The 15558-nt window shown below is 36.4% G+C and overlaps 2 protein-coding genes across 2 annotated transcripts in view; both read left to right on the top strand.

The window, feature by feature from the left end:
- Positions 1–15558, top strand: part of LOC311600536 (vomeronasal type-1 receptor 48-like) — a gene marked incomplete at both ends in the record, with an annotated part of 120925 nt that overhangs the window by 75525 nt on the left and 29842 nt on the right. The window lies entirely within an intron of this gene.
- On the top strand, positions 7655–8554 carry LOC311600537 (vomeronasal type-1 receptor 100-like; the record flags this gene model as incomplete). The annotated part of the gene is made up of 1 exon (XM_084787319.1): positions 7655–8554. The coding sequence occupies one exon, from the start codon at positions 7655–7657 to the stop codon at positions 8552–8554; it is 900 nt and encodes a 299-aa protein (XP_084643445.1).

Raw genomic sequence — 15558 nt, 5'->3', positions numbered from 1 at the left:
GAATCGTAAGGTCCTACTTCAAAGGTTTATATGCCACAAAATTTGAAAATCTAAGGGAAATGGACAATTTTCTTGATTGTTTCCACTTGATAAAGTTGAATCAAGATCAAATAAAGAAATTAAATAGTCATTAAGAAGTCATTGGATCCAAGAAGTGTGAAGAAGTGGGGTGTGTCAGAGCAGTCAAAAACATGAAAGTCTCTGCAAGGCTCTGCTGTGTGGAAGAAGGATTGGTTTTTGGAATCTCTTACTCAGACTTGTTTCAGCACAAGGGTCAGATTATTAAGGTGCCAGTTGGTCAACTTTGGGATACATGATAACCTGGCCAGGAGGAATGGCTGGAGCTTATGTGTTATAGACAGAGAACCAAATGGAGCAATGAAAGTAAGAGGAATAAATAATAACTGAAGAGAAGTCAGATACATCTACTGCAAATGATCAAGCTCCTTGCAAAATTTTCATCTCATGCATTTTTAATTTTGATCAAAATAATTTTATTTGTAACAATTGCAATGTTATTTTTCTCATAAAATTTGTTTAAAAACCCAAGTGAGGGGACAACAATTGAGATGTAATCTGAATAAATTATTTAATAAAAATTAATCAAACAAAAAAGAAGAAATTTGGTGTCCTAGAGTTTGGTGAATACATACTTATTGAAGTAATGTCTTCTTGGTTAACTGTTCCGTTGATTGGAATGAAGTGCTCCTTTTTATCTCATCTATTTGGTTTTAGTTTATAGTCTATTTTGTCAGATGTTTGACTAGTGAACCCTTCTTTCTTACTGCTTCCGTTTTATTGGAATACCTTTGTGGATCCTTTTACTCGAAGGTAGTGACTATCTTTAAAACTACAATATATTTTTTTGTAGGCAGCAGACTGATGGGTTTTGGACCTTGATCCATTAATCTGCTCTCTGTCTTTTGAGTGGACAATTGAGGCCATTCATGTTTAAATTATTATTGAAATGTGTATGTTAGTTCAGGCCATCATGTTGTTGGTTTTTTGTTATTGTGTTCTCAGTGGTACTTTTTGTTTAAATTTTATGGCTTCAAATTTTTTCCCACAGTCTCTCTGCTATGATCTTTCCAGCACAAAATAATGCTTCCTGTTTTGCCTTAAGTTTGTTTGCTGAATGTAAACATTTTAGAGGATATCTATGTTCTGGAAAATTGTTCCTTCTTTAATCACGGAAGTAGTATTGCTCGGTTTATTATTTTAGAATGACTGTCATTTAGGATTTGGGCTGTATTGCTTCAGGCCCTTCTAGCTTTGAAAGTTTACCTTGAGAAATCAGCTGTTCCCACTCTACTATTTTCCTGAAATTAGAGAAGTTCAATTTTCCATGTAATTGGTTTTCTTTTTGTGTGTTACTTGTAGTTTTTTTCCTTAGAGTTTTCTGTCAAATTTTTGTTGTTGATGTTCTGTATACTTAGTGGTTTTCCTATAATATGCATGGAAATTTTTCTTTCTACTCTTGTATTTTTGTGTTTAATGAACTTTTTATATTTACATGGGTATGTCTTTCTTTAATTTTGGACATTTTTCTTTTCTGATCTTATTGAAAGTGTTGTATTTGCAATTGACTTTGGATTCTTCTCTCTCATACGTGCCTATAATTTGAAAGTTTGGTTTTTTTCATGGTGTCCCACATACACAATACATTTTAGGCATGCATTCAACTAAACTACATCCCTAGCCTCATGGCTGATTTCTACTGATAAGACAGTCACATTATTTCACTTGTATCTGCTCTGTAAGAAAGAACATTTTCCCCCAGTGTGTTTGGAGAAGGTGACATTTTTCTTCCTTTTAGGCAAAGAGCTGTTAATTTCTTAGAAAGACCTTGAACAACTGTCAAGTAAGCATGGTGGCCATTACAAATATATTGGAAGTGGGAAGGATACCTTGGGGTATCCAAAATGTTTTTCTACTTCTTTTAAATGGGATGCTATTATTGTTACTTTTTTATAATGACTGGGAGCAGTTAGTCTACACACGCAGATATGGCCTGGGGAGAATAACTCATGGGAAATGCAGAGCTCAGCTGTTCCTACATCATTGTTCCGGAATTCGGAAAAGTCACTTTTCCATTTGATAGTACCACTTTATAACAACCTCAAAGTCAGAAGTGCCTGCTCCAGATTACATGATAACTATGGGTCTAGAGGGAGATGAGCTGATGATTTTTGTTCCTTATAACTACTTTTTAGGGTCTCTTTCTACATGACTGATTTTCAAAGGCCAAGCCTGGTGAGTGTTTCTTTTTGTCTTCATTAATAGTGAGAGTTTTAAGGAGTTGGTATAATGAAGGAAAATTTTGTATAATAAATGATTAGAGAGTTCTATGCTTAGAATATTACTTTGGAGCTGTAGTGTATACTAAGTATACAACAGTTTTTGTAGCCATAAATATTCAGTGCAACAATTAACAAAAGAATATAGATTTCACTTAATATGATCTATGATTATTTACGTTCCATTAGAAAGGGCCTTATTGGAAAGAGGAGTGTAGCAGAAGTGTGGATAGAGAGACAGGACAGGTTAATAATGTGAAGATGATAAATGGGTGCTGTCTGTTGAATGATAAGTCATGAAGCCCTCACCTTTTACAATGAATGTACATTCATATATATGTGCAAAGAGTAGCTCTAGATGCAATATTTTAAAGAGCACATCTGAAATAGAATTCTCCTGTGAGTATACTCTAATAATGCTAAGAATATGATTCCACCTAGGTATTGCCAACTGTGTTAGTTTTATATCCCTGTAACAAGACACTTAAGTGGCTTAGAGAGTGAAAAACAAAGAAAATATATTTATTGCTTTGTAGGAGTACATCTATAATATTAAGGCACTTTTGAATTGTATTTTGCACTTGATCATTTTATGACTTTTCTCAAGTTAACTGGCTGTATGCATTTAGTTATATGAAACTTAAGCTAGGAATATACAAGTATTAAATAATTTAGAGTTTATCACTAATTTTCTTTTTTGTTAACTTTGTATATACTTATCAAGTCTTAGGAAAGACTTAACTCATGATCTACTGTAACATAAGACATTCTGAACATTATATAATAAGTTTTTTAAAACTTTTAGATTTGATAATTCTATGGCAATAATATCTAATAAAGTAGATTTTTGGATGGACTTAAAAATCACTTGGAAATTCTTATTTTTTATTAAATCCTTTAAAAACTTCAAAACATAAACTAAAAAGTACAAAAAATCCTTACAAAATATAAACTGTATAACTCCCAGTAGGTACTTGAATGTTTCTACTAAACTAAATCCAGTGCCAATGTTTCAAGTTTTATTAATTGAACCTTATAATATTGCTATAATACACTATCGAGTAAGCTTTTCATTAGCTATGAGAAAAATATTTTCAATTCCTGAATAGTGTGAAAGTATTTGAAGCCCAAATCATGAAGGTTTCCTCCTATAGTTAGAAAATAAAATTGCTTATTAAAATATGGATTTGCAAAGAAATGCCAGGTAAATTTAAATCATAAAAAACACAAGTGAATTTTTATTTTTCTCAAATATCATTTACTAATGTATATAAGGTTAAAGTATAAGATGAAGGCAGGTATGGTGGCACACACCTGTGATTCCAGTGCTTTCAAGGCGAAGGCATGAACATCTTTAATTTGATTAAAGTCAGTCTTAATTACAGTGTGAGCTCCCCATCTGTCTTTATCTTATACACACACACACACACACACACACACACACACACACACACACACACATATATACATATATGTATATACATATATGTATATATATATATAGATAACAAAATTTAACTGGAAAAATAATGTAGAGTTAATAAATTGTTATTTTTAAACAAATAAACAATATGACACCAGTTAATGTCATTAAGTTTCTGGCCAAACAACATCAGCACGTCACAAAACAAATGATAGAAACATGAGTGTATGCTTGCAAGCATTATAGAATTTTCAATTTATTTTCAATAATTAACATTAAATATCTACACTGGTAAACTAGGCCAGACCTACAGATATGAACAGGCTGACTGGAAAATAGAAGCCATAGTCCATATTTTTCTTAAAGTTCATTTTATTACATAAAAACATTTTATATAACTCTTAGTTGTTCACTCAAGTGATGTAAAAGTATTACTGTTAGTAGCCTTGACATACACTAAAACTATACTATGGCTCTATTCTTAGTGTCGGTAGTCTAATAATGTTACACACACACACACACACACACACACACACACACACACACACACACACACACTTCCAGTGAACATTTTCATATCTTTCCCAAACTCATGCCATGTAACTTGTGACAAACCCTGGATATGGTCACTTCCACACAGTCTCACAGTGACATTCCTTCTGCTGCTGCTTCCTCTCAGGGGAACTGGCTCCTAAGTGTGATATTGGGATAGTCTAATCAGCATATGTGTGATTCCAGTTACACGTGAGCTAAACCAAAGAACAATCCATACACTGAAGTTATTTAAGAGTATCAGGCAATAGCTATGAATTAATACCTTATTGATAGTGATCAGTATTTATTCTTACTGTCATTATATATTTCATAAGGGTGCCATGGATCTGTTTTGAGTGGCTAAAGTCGTCATCTTCTGAGGTTCCTGAAGACTTATTAATGTTGCTGACAGTGGACAGCACATCAGTCGACACCATGTGTCTTGTCATCTCAAAGTGACATACTTACTTTGTGGTCTCTCTGAGCAGTCATACTGCTTTTAGGTCATCACTCACTAATTATGGCAAATCTTAAAATGAGAGTGATGCTTTTCATCTAGTTGTACACTCCCTAGATTACTAAATCTGTATAAAGCAGAAGGCAGTGAATAACATAAACAAACAAAGCAAGACTCTTTTAAAATCAAATACAGTGATAATGAAGGAATGAAGTGATTTTTCTTGGAAGAATATAGAGCTATGGACAAAGCAGCTCATTGGTCTCTTTTGTTTCAAGTCTCTTCAGACAGCTGCCTGCACACTGCTTAGACTTTGTTCTGGGTCAATTCAATAGTGATGGCTTCTCAACTATTTTGAAGGTTTATAGACACACTGTGGGTTTTAGTACTTACAATTAAATTAAAATAAAACCCACCAGCAATGTAAATTTTTTCAAATAAAACTAGTGGCTTTTCTCAGTTTATGAATATGTTAACAGCTTTGCCACAGAGCTCTGGTGTTTTCTTGTCCAATCTCAGATTTGGTGATCCACAGAGACAGATAAGAGTTTGATTAACTAAAAGATGTATCATTTTCTGTATATAGTCAACATTAACAAAAAATGGATATGAAGTACAAAGAATAAAGTTTATATCTTTGGGAAAAGATAAAAACATTTTAGATTACTATCATTTTTACCTTATGTTATTATCTCTTTATATTAATAATATAACATGTGACATATTAATAAATTATAGGTGTATAATTCATAAAATAATTATAAATATATAGTTTGTGCATTTCCAATTTTAAAATTAGTATAAGGATACAGTTTTTTCAGTTTGGAGACTAGCACATGAATTGAATATCATTAGAGAGCTTTTATTTATTTATTTAAGACTTATTTATTTTATTTCACATATATGAGTGTTGCTTGCATGTATATCTGTGCCAATAGTATGCCATGTCAGAAAGAGCAACAGATCCCCCAGCATTAGACTTATAGATGGTTAGGACTTACTGTATTGTTGGTGGGAATCTAATCAATGTCCTCTGTAAGAGATGAAAATGTTCTGTTTAGGGACAGATGTATCTGGGAGGGAAAGACACCAACCCATCACTCCAGCTCACATATTGGATGTCTTAAAAGACAGAACACCACTGTGTAGTTGGTGTAAGAGCTACATGTTTGTCTCTGGCAATTGGGATGATCCACTCTTTTCCTAGATTAAGATTTGTAGGCGTGCACATCATTAAAACATAAAATTTGTGATTTATCATGTCATATTGATGCAGGTTTTAATGGATGGTCCCTTCTACTAATTTCTACACTATTTCTATACCAACATTCAATTATGCATTGATGTATAGTGGAATATTCATGTGAACTTGAAAATATGATTGGGTACTCTTTTCTCACAAGAATCTGATTCAGTATAGTCAATATAATTTTTTCAATCACAAAACTGATTTTAAAGTACTGAATTAAATTAATTCAATAATAAATTGATCATAGTAAGTGGGACAAATAACTTGCACAAGCACAAAAGGTAATACTGTTGATTGAAATTGTAACATAATCTGGGTGCTGGTAATGTATGACAACACTGGGTGGGACAGAATCTTTTTTCAGCAGAAATTACCAAACAGCAGCACTATATTGTCATCTTCAGCAAGGTTATCTGTGTCATAATGAGTGGAAAATGGTATGTGTCTTAATGTCACATGTTCTCCTTTGTTGGAGGCTCCTAGCTCCCCATCTTCAGATATGATTATGTAGCCTGTACTAAGTGTGGAAACCAGGAAAGCAAAATGTTTCCATTGTGAGGAAAGGGGTGAGTCTGTGATACAAGGTACAAGTATGTGATTAGGGAAATGTGAATGACAGGGCTCCTCAGCTGGGGAGAGGGATGGTAAATACAGAAGAAGCTGAGAGGAAGGTAAAGGTGAGTAGCAGGATATAATTGACCAGAGAGGGAAAATGGATGGGTTTGGAGGTAATGTTGTGGGAGATAAATACAGATGAAGGATGTAGTAAAGTAAAATTAAAATATGGATGGCTGAAAATCCATAAAGAATCATACAGTTAATGTTTACTTTCCCCGTTTATCAAAAAAGAAAAAATCCTATTTGTCTAAATAGCTAGACTTAGTTCATTAATTCTGAATTGGAGTTCACAAAGCCTTTACAGATGATACCAACTGAACTGGAAACCATCTGGTTCCACTTATAGCCATAATTAATGGGCATAAAATTAATAGGTTTGAAAAGTACATTAATTGTCTCCAACTGTGTCTATATCTTTAATGCCAGTTTCTGAGCATGTAAGATTTCCTAGAGAAAGAAACCTTTAAAAAAAAAAGATGACCTGAGATAAACCCTTTGCTGATTGAAATAAGGAGATTATCATGGATTATCACTGTGATTCAGTTAGAATTATGAGTAAAACATGGATAACTACAAAATAGTGAAGAGTATGTTATAGAACATTAGACAGACTCACTTAATATTGGGGATCCCTTAGTGATGTTCCCTCAGACTTACATAGTTTTGTTCAGTTGGCCAAATGTGATTAATAGTCTGGGATCATTTGTAATATTTTAGTGTTAGCTATAAAATGAGGCAACTTAAATCAATAGGATTGAATTTCTAAGGCATGAGACTTAGGTGCAATATAGGCACACAAAGTGTGCATTGTGCATTTATTGTGAATGTATTTATTATATATATAATATCCTATATATACAGGAAATAGAGGGAGGAAATATTAGAATATAGGCTGTAATGTCCAGACTGGAACACGAAAATTTAAAGAGATAGGTTAATAAAAAATTAATAGAAAAATAAAAAAGTAATATAGACATACTGTCTACTGAATCACAAGTTTGATGTATACTCTATTTTTTTTCAGATATAAGAAACGCACTTCCACTATGCCCTTAAGATGAATACATTTCTCACCTATGACTTCATTCAGGAATGTGCTTTATTTCCAAACTGGACTTGGAGTCCTAGCCAATATGTTTCTCTTTTTATTCTATACTTTCATAATTCTAGGTCAAAGACCTAAGACTAAGGACTTTATGTTTTATCAACTGACCTTCATTCATATAATGTTGCTTCTCACTGGAGGGGATATTTGGCTCAGAGACATATTTGACTCACTAAATGTTGAGAATGCCTTCAAATGTAAGACAACGTTCTACATACACAGGGTGATGAGAGGCCTCTCCATCTGCACCACCTGCCTCCTGAGTGTGTTCCAGGCTGTCAGCATCAGTCCCAGTACCTCTTTGTTGGCAAAATTTAAAGATAAACTTAAAAAATATATGATCAATGCTTCTTTCTTTATTTGGTTTTTCAATTTGTCTTTCAGTAGTAACCTGATATTCTATATTGGTGCTCATAACAACATGAGTGAGACCAACCAGATGAAGGTCACTAAATCCTGCATAATCTTCCCCATGAACTATATCATCAGGGGATTGAGTATTACAGTGACAACCTCCAGAGATTTGTTCCTTGTAGGAGTCATGCTGACCACAAGCACATACATGGTGATTATCTTGTTCAGACATCAGAAACAATGCAAGCATCTTCATAGCATCATCCACCTGACAGCATCTCCTGAGAAAAGGGCCATTCAGACCATCTTGCTGATGGTGGTTTTCTTTGTGGTCATGTACTGGGTGGATGTCTTCATCTCATGTACCTCTTTCCTACTATGGATGTACGACCCAGTCATCCTGACTGTTCAGAGGTTTGTGATGAATATTTATCCCACAATAACTCCTTTGGTACAAATCAGTTCTGAAAAGAGACTGATTAATATGATGAAAATGTTGCAGTTAAAGTGCCACTAGATTTTTTAAATGTGGTTTTTTTTTCTTTAAAAATGATTCTTGTACATGAATGCATGGACATGTAGCTTTAATAACTCATTAATCAAGAATAGTCTCAAACCCTGTTATAAATAAGAAAAACAGGCACTGAAATTATGTCTGGTCAAAGAGATATTATTCAAAATTATGTAAAATCAAATCTTACTTTGAAAGTATATTTGGAGACCTGTTTTTCTAGTTGGCTTCTGCCATTTGTTGTTGCTCAGAATGTCTCTAACTCTAAGTTATGAGTTTTTCAGGTTAATTTCTTTGTTACAGCTGTTACAGATTTTTAACCATATATAAGCCAATAATCCATAACTAAGATACCCATATCATAGCAAATTTATACATTTAAAACTTATAAGACTTTCCTTAATTTTTCCAGCTATAATTTCAAGGGAGGAGCATCTTTCTACCTGTTGAGCCCAATTCTCATGGGCACAGAGGTTTTGTAGCAGAACTAGCCATCAGATTTCTTACTAGAGATGCTTAGAAGCTGTTGGTGCACCCTTTAAGAGCAACTTGTACAGATCAAGCAGCTCCAGGCTTGCTGACAGATTGATCCAGGCATATGTAGACAGAAGGCAGGGGTTCTCCAGCATTGCTAGATGTCTAGCTGCAGTTGCAGTGCATGAAATGAATTAAAACTAAGTCAATGGGTAAATGCCCAGAGAATGAAGTTTGGCCTTTCTCCCAGAATATGAAAACCATAACAACAATCACACAATTAAATGAAACTACAAACATAAACTGACACCAAGAAAACTGAGTTTCAAAGACATTCAGAACACTGTCTTTTGGTGTTGGGTTCAGGAAGTTGTCTCCTGTGCCAATGAGCACAAGGATCTTTCCCATTCTTCTTCTAACAGATGTATCGTGTCTGGTTTTATGATGAGGTCTTGAATACATTTGGACTTTAGTTTTGTTCAGGGTGGTAAATATAAATCTATTTTCATTTTTCTTCTTGTAGCCATCCAATTAGGCCAGCATCATTTGTTGAAGATGCTATCTTTTTTTCATTGCATGGATTTGGCTTCTTTGTCAAAAATAAATGTCTTTAGGTGTCTGGGTTTATGTCTGGGTCTCTGATTCAGTTCCGTTGACCACCCAGCCTATTTCTATGCCAATAACATGCTGTTTTTATTACTTTTGCTCTATAGTCCAGCTTCAGATCTGGGATGGAGATTTGTCCAGAAGATTTTTTTTTTATTATACAGGATTGTTTTAGCTATTCTTGGTTTTCTGTTTTTCTAGATGAAGTTGAGAATTGATCTTTCAAGGTCTATAAATAATTGTCTTAGAATTTTTATAGGAATTGCATTGAATCTGTAGATTGCTTTTGGTAAGATGGCCATTTGTGATACGTTGATTCTCCCAATCCACAAGTATGGGAGTTCTTTTCATCTTTTGAATTCTTCAATTTCTTTCTTAAGAGATTTGGAGTTTTTTTCATACAAGTCTATTACTATCTTGGTTAGAGTTACACCAAGATAGTTTATATTATTTATCAGTATTTTGAAGGGTGTAGTTTCCATAATTTCCCTCTTTGATTTCCAGCTGTATACTCCTTTTGGATGTCTCATTTTCTTTTTATTCCTGAGCCTTCAGGAGTGCAGTTAAGTTGCTAGTATTGGATCCCTCCAGTTCTTTTATTTTTTTATTTTTTATTTTTTGAACTGAATGAACCATATTTTATGCCACCATCTAACATTTAACATCATTAGACATTTGTATTACATATGATTTTTCTGTTAAATCACATTGTTATGGTTAACTTCATGAAGGAACCAATGTGTAATTATATGACATTCAGAATCAGTCCCTCAGCTCTAAAGTTCACCGAAAAAGAATGTTATATTTATAAAGAGTGTTGATAAATACTGCCAGATTGTCACTCACAAAAACCTTACCCACTTACTTTAATGTGCCCTCCAGTTCTTTTATAAAGGAACTTAGTGCTACGAACTTGCTTCTTACTATGGCTTTCATTGTGTCCCATAAGTGTGAGTATGCTGTGCCTTCAGTTTCATTGAATTCTAGGAAGTTTTTAGTGTCTATTTTTTATTTCTTCTTTTATCCAGAGGTCATTGAGTAGGGAGTTGTTCAGTTTCCATCAGTTTTTAATGCTTTCTGTTGTTCTGTTGTTTTTGAGTTCCAGCTTTAACCCATGGTGGTCTGTTAAGATGCAAGGGATTCTTTCTTTCTTTTTTTTAAAAATTTTTCTCCTTTATTAATTTATTCTTGTTACATCTCAATGGTTATCCCATCCCTTGTATCCTCCCATTCTTCCCTCCCTCATTTTCCCCTTATTCCCCTCCCCTATGACTGTTCCTGAGGGGGATTACCTCCCCCTGTATATGTTCATAGAGTATCAAGTCTCTTCTTGGTAACCTGCTGTCTCACATACTCTGGTGCCTCACCTTTCACCATGTCCCCTGGAGGGGGAGACCTGGTGGCACTCAGAGGAAGGACAGCAGGTTAGCAAGGGATTATTTAAACTTTCTTGTGTCTGTTGAGGTTTGCACTGTGAATAAGTATATGGTCAATTTTGGAGAAAGTTCCATGAGGTGCTGAGAAAAAGGTATATTCTTTTGTGTTTGGGTGAAATGTTCTGTAGATATCAGTTAGGACCACTAGCTTCATGAAGTCTACTAGTTTCGTTGTTTCTCCATTTAGTTTCTTCCTTGAAGAGTTTTCTATTGGGGAAAGTAGGGTGTTGAAGTATCCCACTATTAATGTCTGGGGTTTTACTAAGTATAGTAGTCTGGGTTGCATCTGTGGTCTCTTAATGTTTGCATGACTGCTGTCCAGGCCCTTCTATCTTCCATAGTCTCTATTGAGAAGTCAGGTGTAATTCTGATGTGTTTGCTTCTATATGTGACTTGACCTTTTTTTCTTGCAGCTTTAATATTCTCTCTTTGCTCTGTACATTTAATGTTTTGATTATGTGGCAGGAAGATATTCTTTTCTGGTCCCCTCTATTTGGAGTTCTGTAGGTTTCTTGTATGTTTATGAGCATTTCTTTCTTTAGGTTGAGGAAATTTTCTTCTATGATTTTGTTGAAAATGTTTTCTGGGCCTAGGAACTTGGAGTCTTCTTCTTCTTCTATTCCTATTATTCTTTGATTTGATCTTTTTATAGTGTTCCAGATTTCTTGGATGTTATGTGTCAGGAACTTTTTAGTTTTAACATTTTCTTTGATCGATGTATTGATAACTATGATTGTAACTTCCACACTTGAGATTCTCTCTTCCCACTCTTGTGTTCAACTGGCATTGCTTGTGTCTGCGGTTCCTGTTCGCTTTCTTAGGTTTTCCAACTCTAACATTGCCTCAGATTGCATTTTCTTTGTTGTTTCTAATTCCCTCGTTAGGTCTTCAGTAATTTTACTAATTTATTTCACTTCTTTCTCCTGTTTAATTGAATTTTCCTATAATTCTTTATAGGATTTATTCAACTCCTCCATCTGTTTGAATATATACCTCTATATTTCTTTGAGTGATTTATTTTCCTCTTTCAAGGCCTCTATCATTTTCATCACCTAAGGTTTAAAGTAGTCTTCTTGTCCTTTGTGGGTGTTCATACCTCCAGAGCTTGCTGTGGTAGGATCTCTAGTTTCCTTTGGTATTATATGGCTCTGAGTTTTGTTGTTTGTCTTCTTATGCTAACCTATAGACATATGGTTATCTCTGGTCTTAACAGGCCTAGAAGTTCCTCCAGTTGGTTCATGATCTGCATCCCACGTGGGCCAGGTAGATTGGGAGCAAACAACGATAGCTCCAAGCTGAAGGTCATTTGCTAGGACTCACAAGAGGCCTCCTCAGGATGGCGGGCAGTGGTTGTTGGGGGTGGCAACAAGCTCAGCTCTGCTGGGTTTCCTGTCTATATCCCCATTGAGTCAGGCAAGAGAGGTGCAGGGTGAGAAAGTTCCAAGCCCAAAGCTTCTCAGGTGCCCTCTGGTCTTTTTTGAGAAGACAGGGCTCTGCCTATCTGCTCTGTTCCAGATGCCCTGAACTAGTAAGCAGCTGGGGGGATGTGAGAGATCCAAGTTCAAAGCTGCTCGAGTGCCCCACAGACCTTGTCAAGATGGCAGCAAATGTGGATTGTGGCCCTCATAAGATTCAGCTCTTCCTGTCCGCTCTGTGTTGTAGATGGACAAGGCTGGTAAGCAGCTGTGGAGGCAGGAAGGGGGCTGAGAGTAATTGGAACCCAGCACTGCTCTGGGGATGGCAGCTAATGTGGATTGTGGCTGCCACCTAGACTCAGCTCTGCCCATTTGCTTTGTGTCCCAGATGGGCCAGACTAGTTAGAAGCTGGTGGGCTGAGGGGGATCAGTGCCCAAGGCTGCTAGGGTGCTCCACAAGCCTTCTAGAGATGCCAGGGATCTGCCTGTCTGTTCTGCGACCCAGATGGCCTAGGCTGGTAAGCACCTGGTGGGCAGAGAGAGATCTAAGCCCAAAGCTGCTTGCGTGCCCCACAGTTGTTCTCAGGATGGCAGCTAACGTGGGTGGTGCCTGGTGCCAGGACTCAACTCTGCCTGTCTGCTCTGTGTCCCAGACCCAGTAAGCAGCTGGCGGGTGGGGGATGAGAAAAATCAGAGCCTAAAGCTGCTCAGGTGCTCTACAGGCCTTCTCAAGATGGCAGGGCTCTGCCTCACTGCTCTGTGACCCAGATAGGCTACACTGATAAGCAGCCAGTGGGCAAAGAAAGACCCAAGCCCAATGCTGCACAGGTGTCTCACAGTCCTCCTCGAGATGGAAGCTAATGTGAGGTGTCCCAGGAACTTTTCTGTGGGTTAGCTGTGTTGCAAGGGATCAGACCTACCTATTATCTACACAGTGTGCACTGCTCTCACATGCGAATTGGCAGCGCTGGTGTTTTGTAGTTCTGAGTTTGGTGTTTAGGTTGCGGTGCTGTCCTGGCTGACCTGCTGATCAGATGCTCTGTGTGATCCATGCAGTCATCTAAGATTGCTCCTCCATGTTTTTATTGTACAACCCAATTCTTTACATACCTTGGTCTTTCAGTTTTTAATCCCTGTGTTCCAAATGCAATGTTTGTCATGGAAACACTACAAAAGCATAAAACACATATTGACCCTCACACATTGATACAAGGAATATACCACTCTCATTGATACACAGGTCATCAAAACAAAACAATACACTGAATAGAGAAATAGAGAGAACTAATAAATGTTATGAACCAAATTTTCCTAGTAGATATTTACCGAATAATTCACCTCCAAACAAAAGAATATAGCTTCTTCTTAGCACCTCAAGGAAGTCTGGGCAAAACTGACCACATACTCAGTCACAAAGTATGCCTCAACAGATACAAAAAATAAATGAATAAGCCCCTGCATCCTATTAGACCACCTTGGATTAAATTTGGAGAGCAACAACACCAGCAATAACAGAAAGCCTACAAACTCCAGAAGATTGAACAACTCTCAACTGAACGAGTACTGGGTCAAGACAGAAATAGATGAAAGGAAAGTAATGGCTTCATAGAAAGAATTCAATGAAAATGAATGTATAACATATCCAAACTCATGGGACACAATGAAAGCAATGATAGGAAAGTTCATAGCACTAAGTGCCTACATAAAAAAATGGAGAGATTTCATCCCAGCAAAATTAACAGCACACATGAAAGCTCTAAAACAAAAAGAAGCAATGCACTCAAGAGGAGTAGACAACAGGAAATAGTCAAACTGGTGTCTAAAATCAATAAAATAAAAACAAAGTGAACAATAAGATAGATAGAGCCTTATTGAAACTAACTAATAATACAGAGAATATCCAAATTAACAAATTTAGAAAGGGAAAAGGAGACATAACAACAGACATTGAGGAAATTCAAAGAATCATCAGGTTTATAAGTAGCCCATACTAACAGGATACTCCACTGAAGCAAAAGCAAAAATCAACATAGATATCCCTTAAACCAATAATGGATTAAAAATCTATTTTACACAATGGAATACTACTCATCTATTAAAACCAAAGATATCATGCAACTTTTAGGTACATAAATGGAACTAGAAAAACGAAGTGTGGTAACACAGACCTAGAAAGACAGGCATGACATGTATTCACTTATAAGTGGATATTAGCCATAAAGTACAGAAGAACCACATTTCACAGACCACAGGATGCCAAGTAAAAAGGAAGGTCCAAGGGAGGATGCTTGTATCTTTCTCAGAAGGGCAAATAAAATAGACATATGAGGTGGACTGAAGGAAGGAACTAGGTGGGACTCGGGGTGGGGAGGAGAGCAGATAGGGACAAGGTGTGGGGAAGAGGAAGGTTGATGAAAGAGAATAGAAATTGGTGTGTGTGGATTTCTGGGACAGGTGAAGCTCTCAGGACTCTATGGAGATCACCCTAGCTGAGACTCCTAGCAGGTGGGAATACAGAGCCTGAATTTGCCACCACTTACAGCCAGATGGAACATCCAGTGGAAGAAGAGAGCACCAACCCACTCACAAAACCATGGGCCCAAAATTTGTCCTGCCTACAGGATGTGTAGAGATAAAGGTGAAACACAGATTGAAGGAATGGCCAACTAATCACTCACTCACTTTGAGGCCAACCCCATGGTGGAAACCTAACCCTCGACACTGTTAATAATACTTTGATATGATTTCAGATAGGAACCTAGCATATCTGCCTTCTGAAAAGCTACGTCCTGAAACTGGTGGAAACAGATGAAGAGACCCAAAGCCAAACGATAGGCTGAGATTGGGGAATCTTGTGGAAGAGTGGGAGGAAGGATAGAAGGAGCTGGAAGGGTCAAGGACAATACAAGAAAATGTACAGAATAAATTAACCTGGGCTCATGGAATCTCACAGAGACTGAGCCACCAAAGAGAATAAATGTAGCATATGTGCACCTTGGTCTTCTTTTGGGTCCTAAGAATTGGAATAGGGGCTGTTTTTTATTCTCATGCCTGCATTTGAGATTCACATGCCTTTTCC

Source organism: Acomys minous (genome assembly GCF_964271855.1).
Source record: "Acomys minous genome assembly, chromosome: 6".
NCBI lineage: Eukaryota > Metazoa > Chordata > Mammalia > Rodentia > Muridae > Acomys > Acomys minous.
This window is presented reverse-complemented; position numbering and strand designations above follow the sequence as displayed.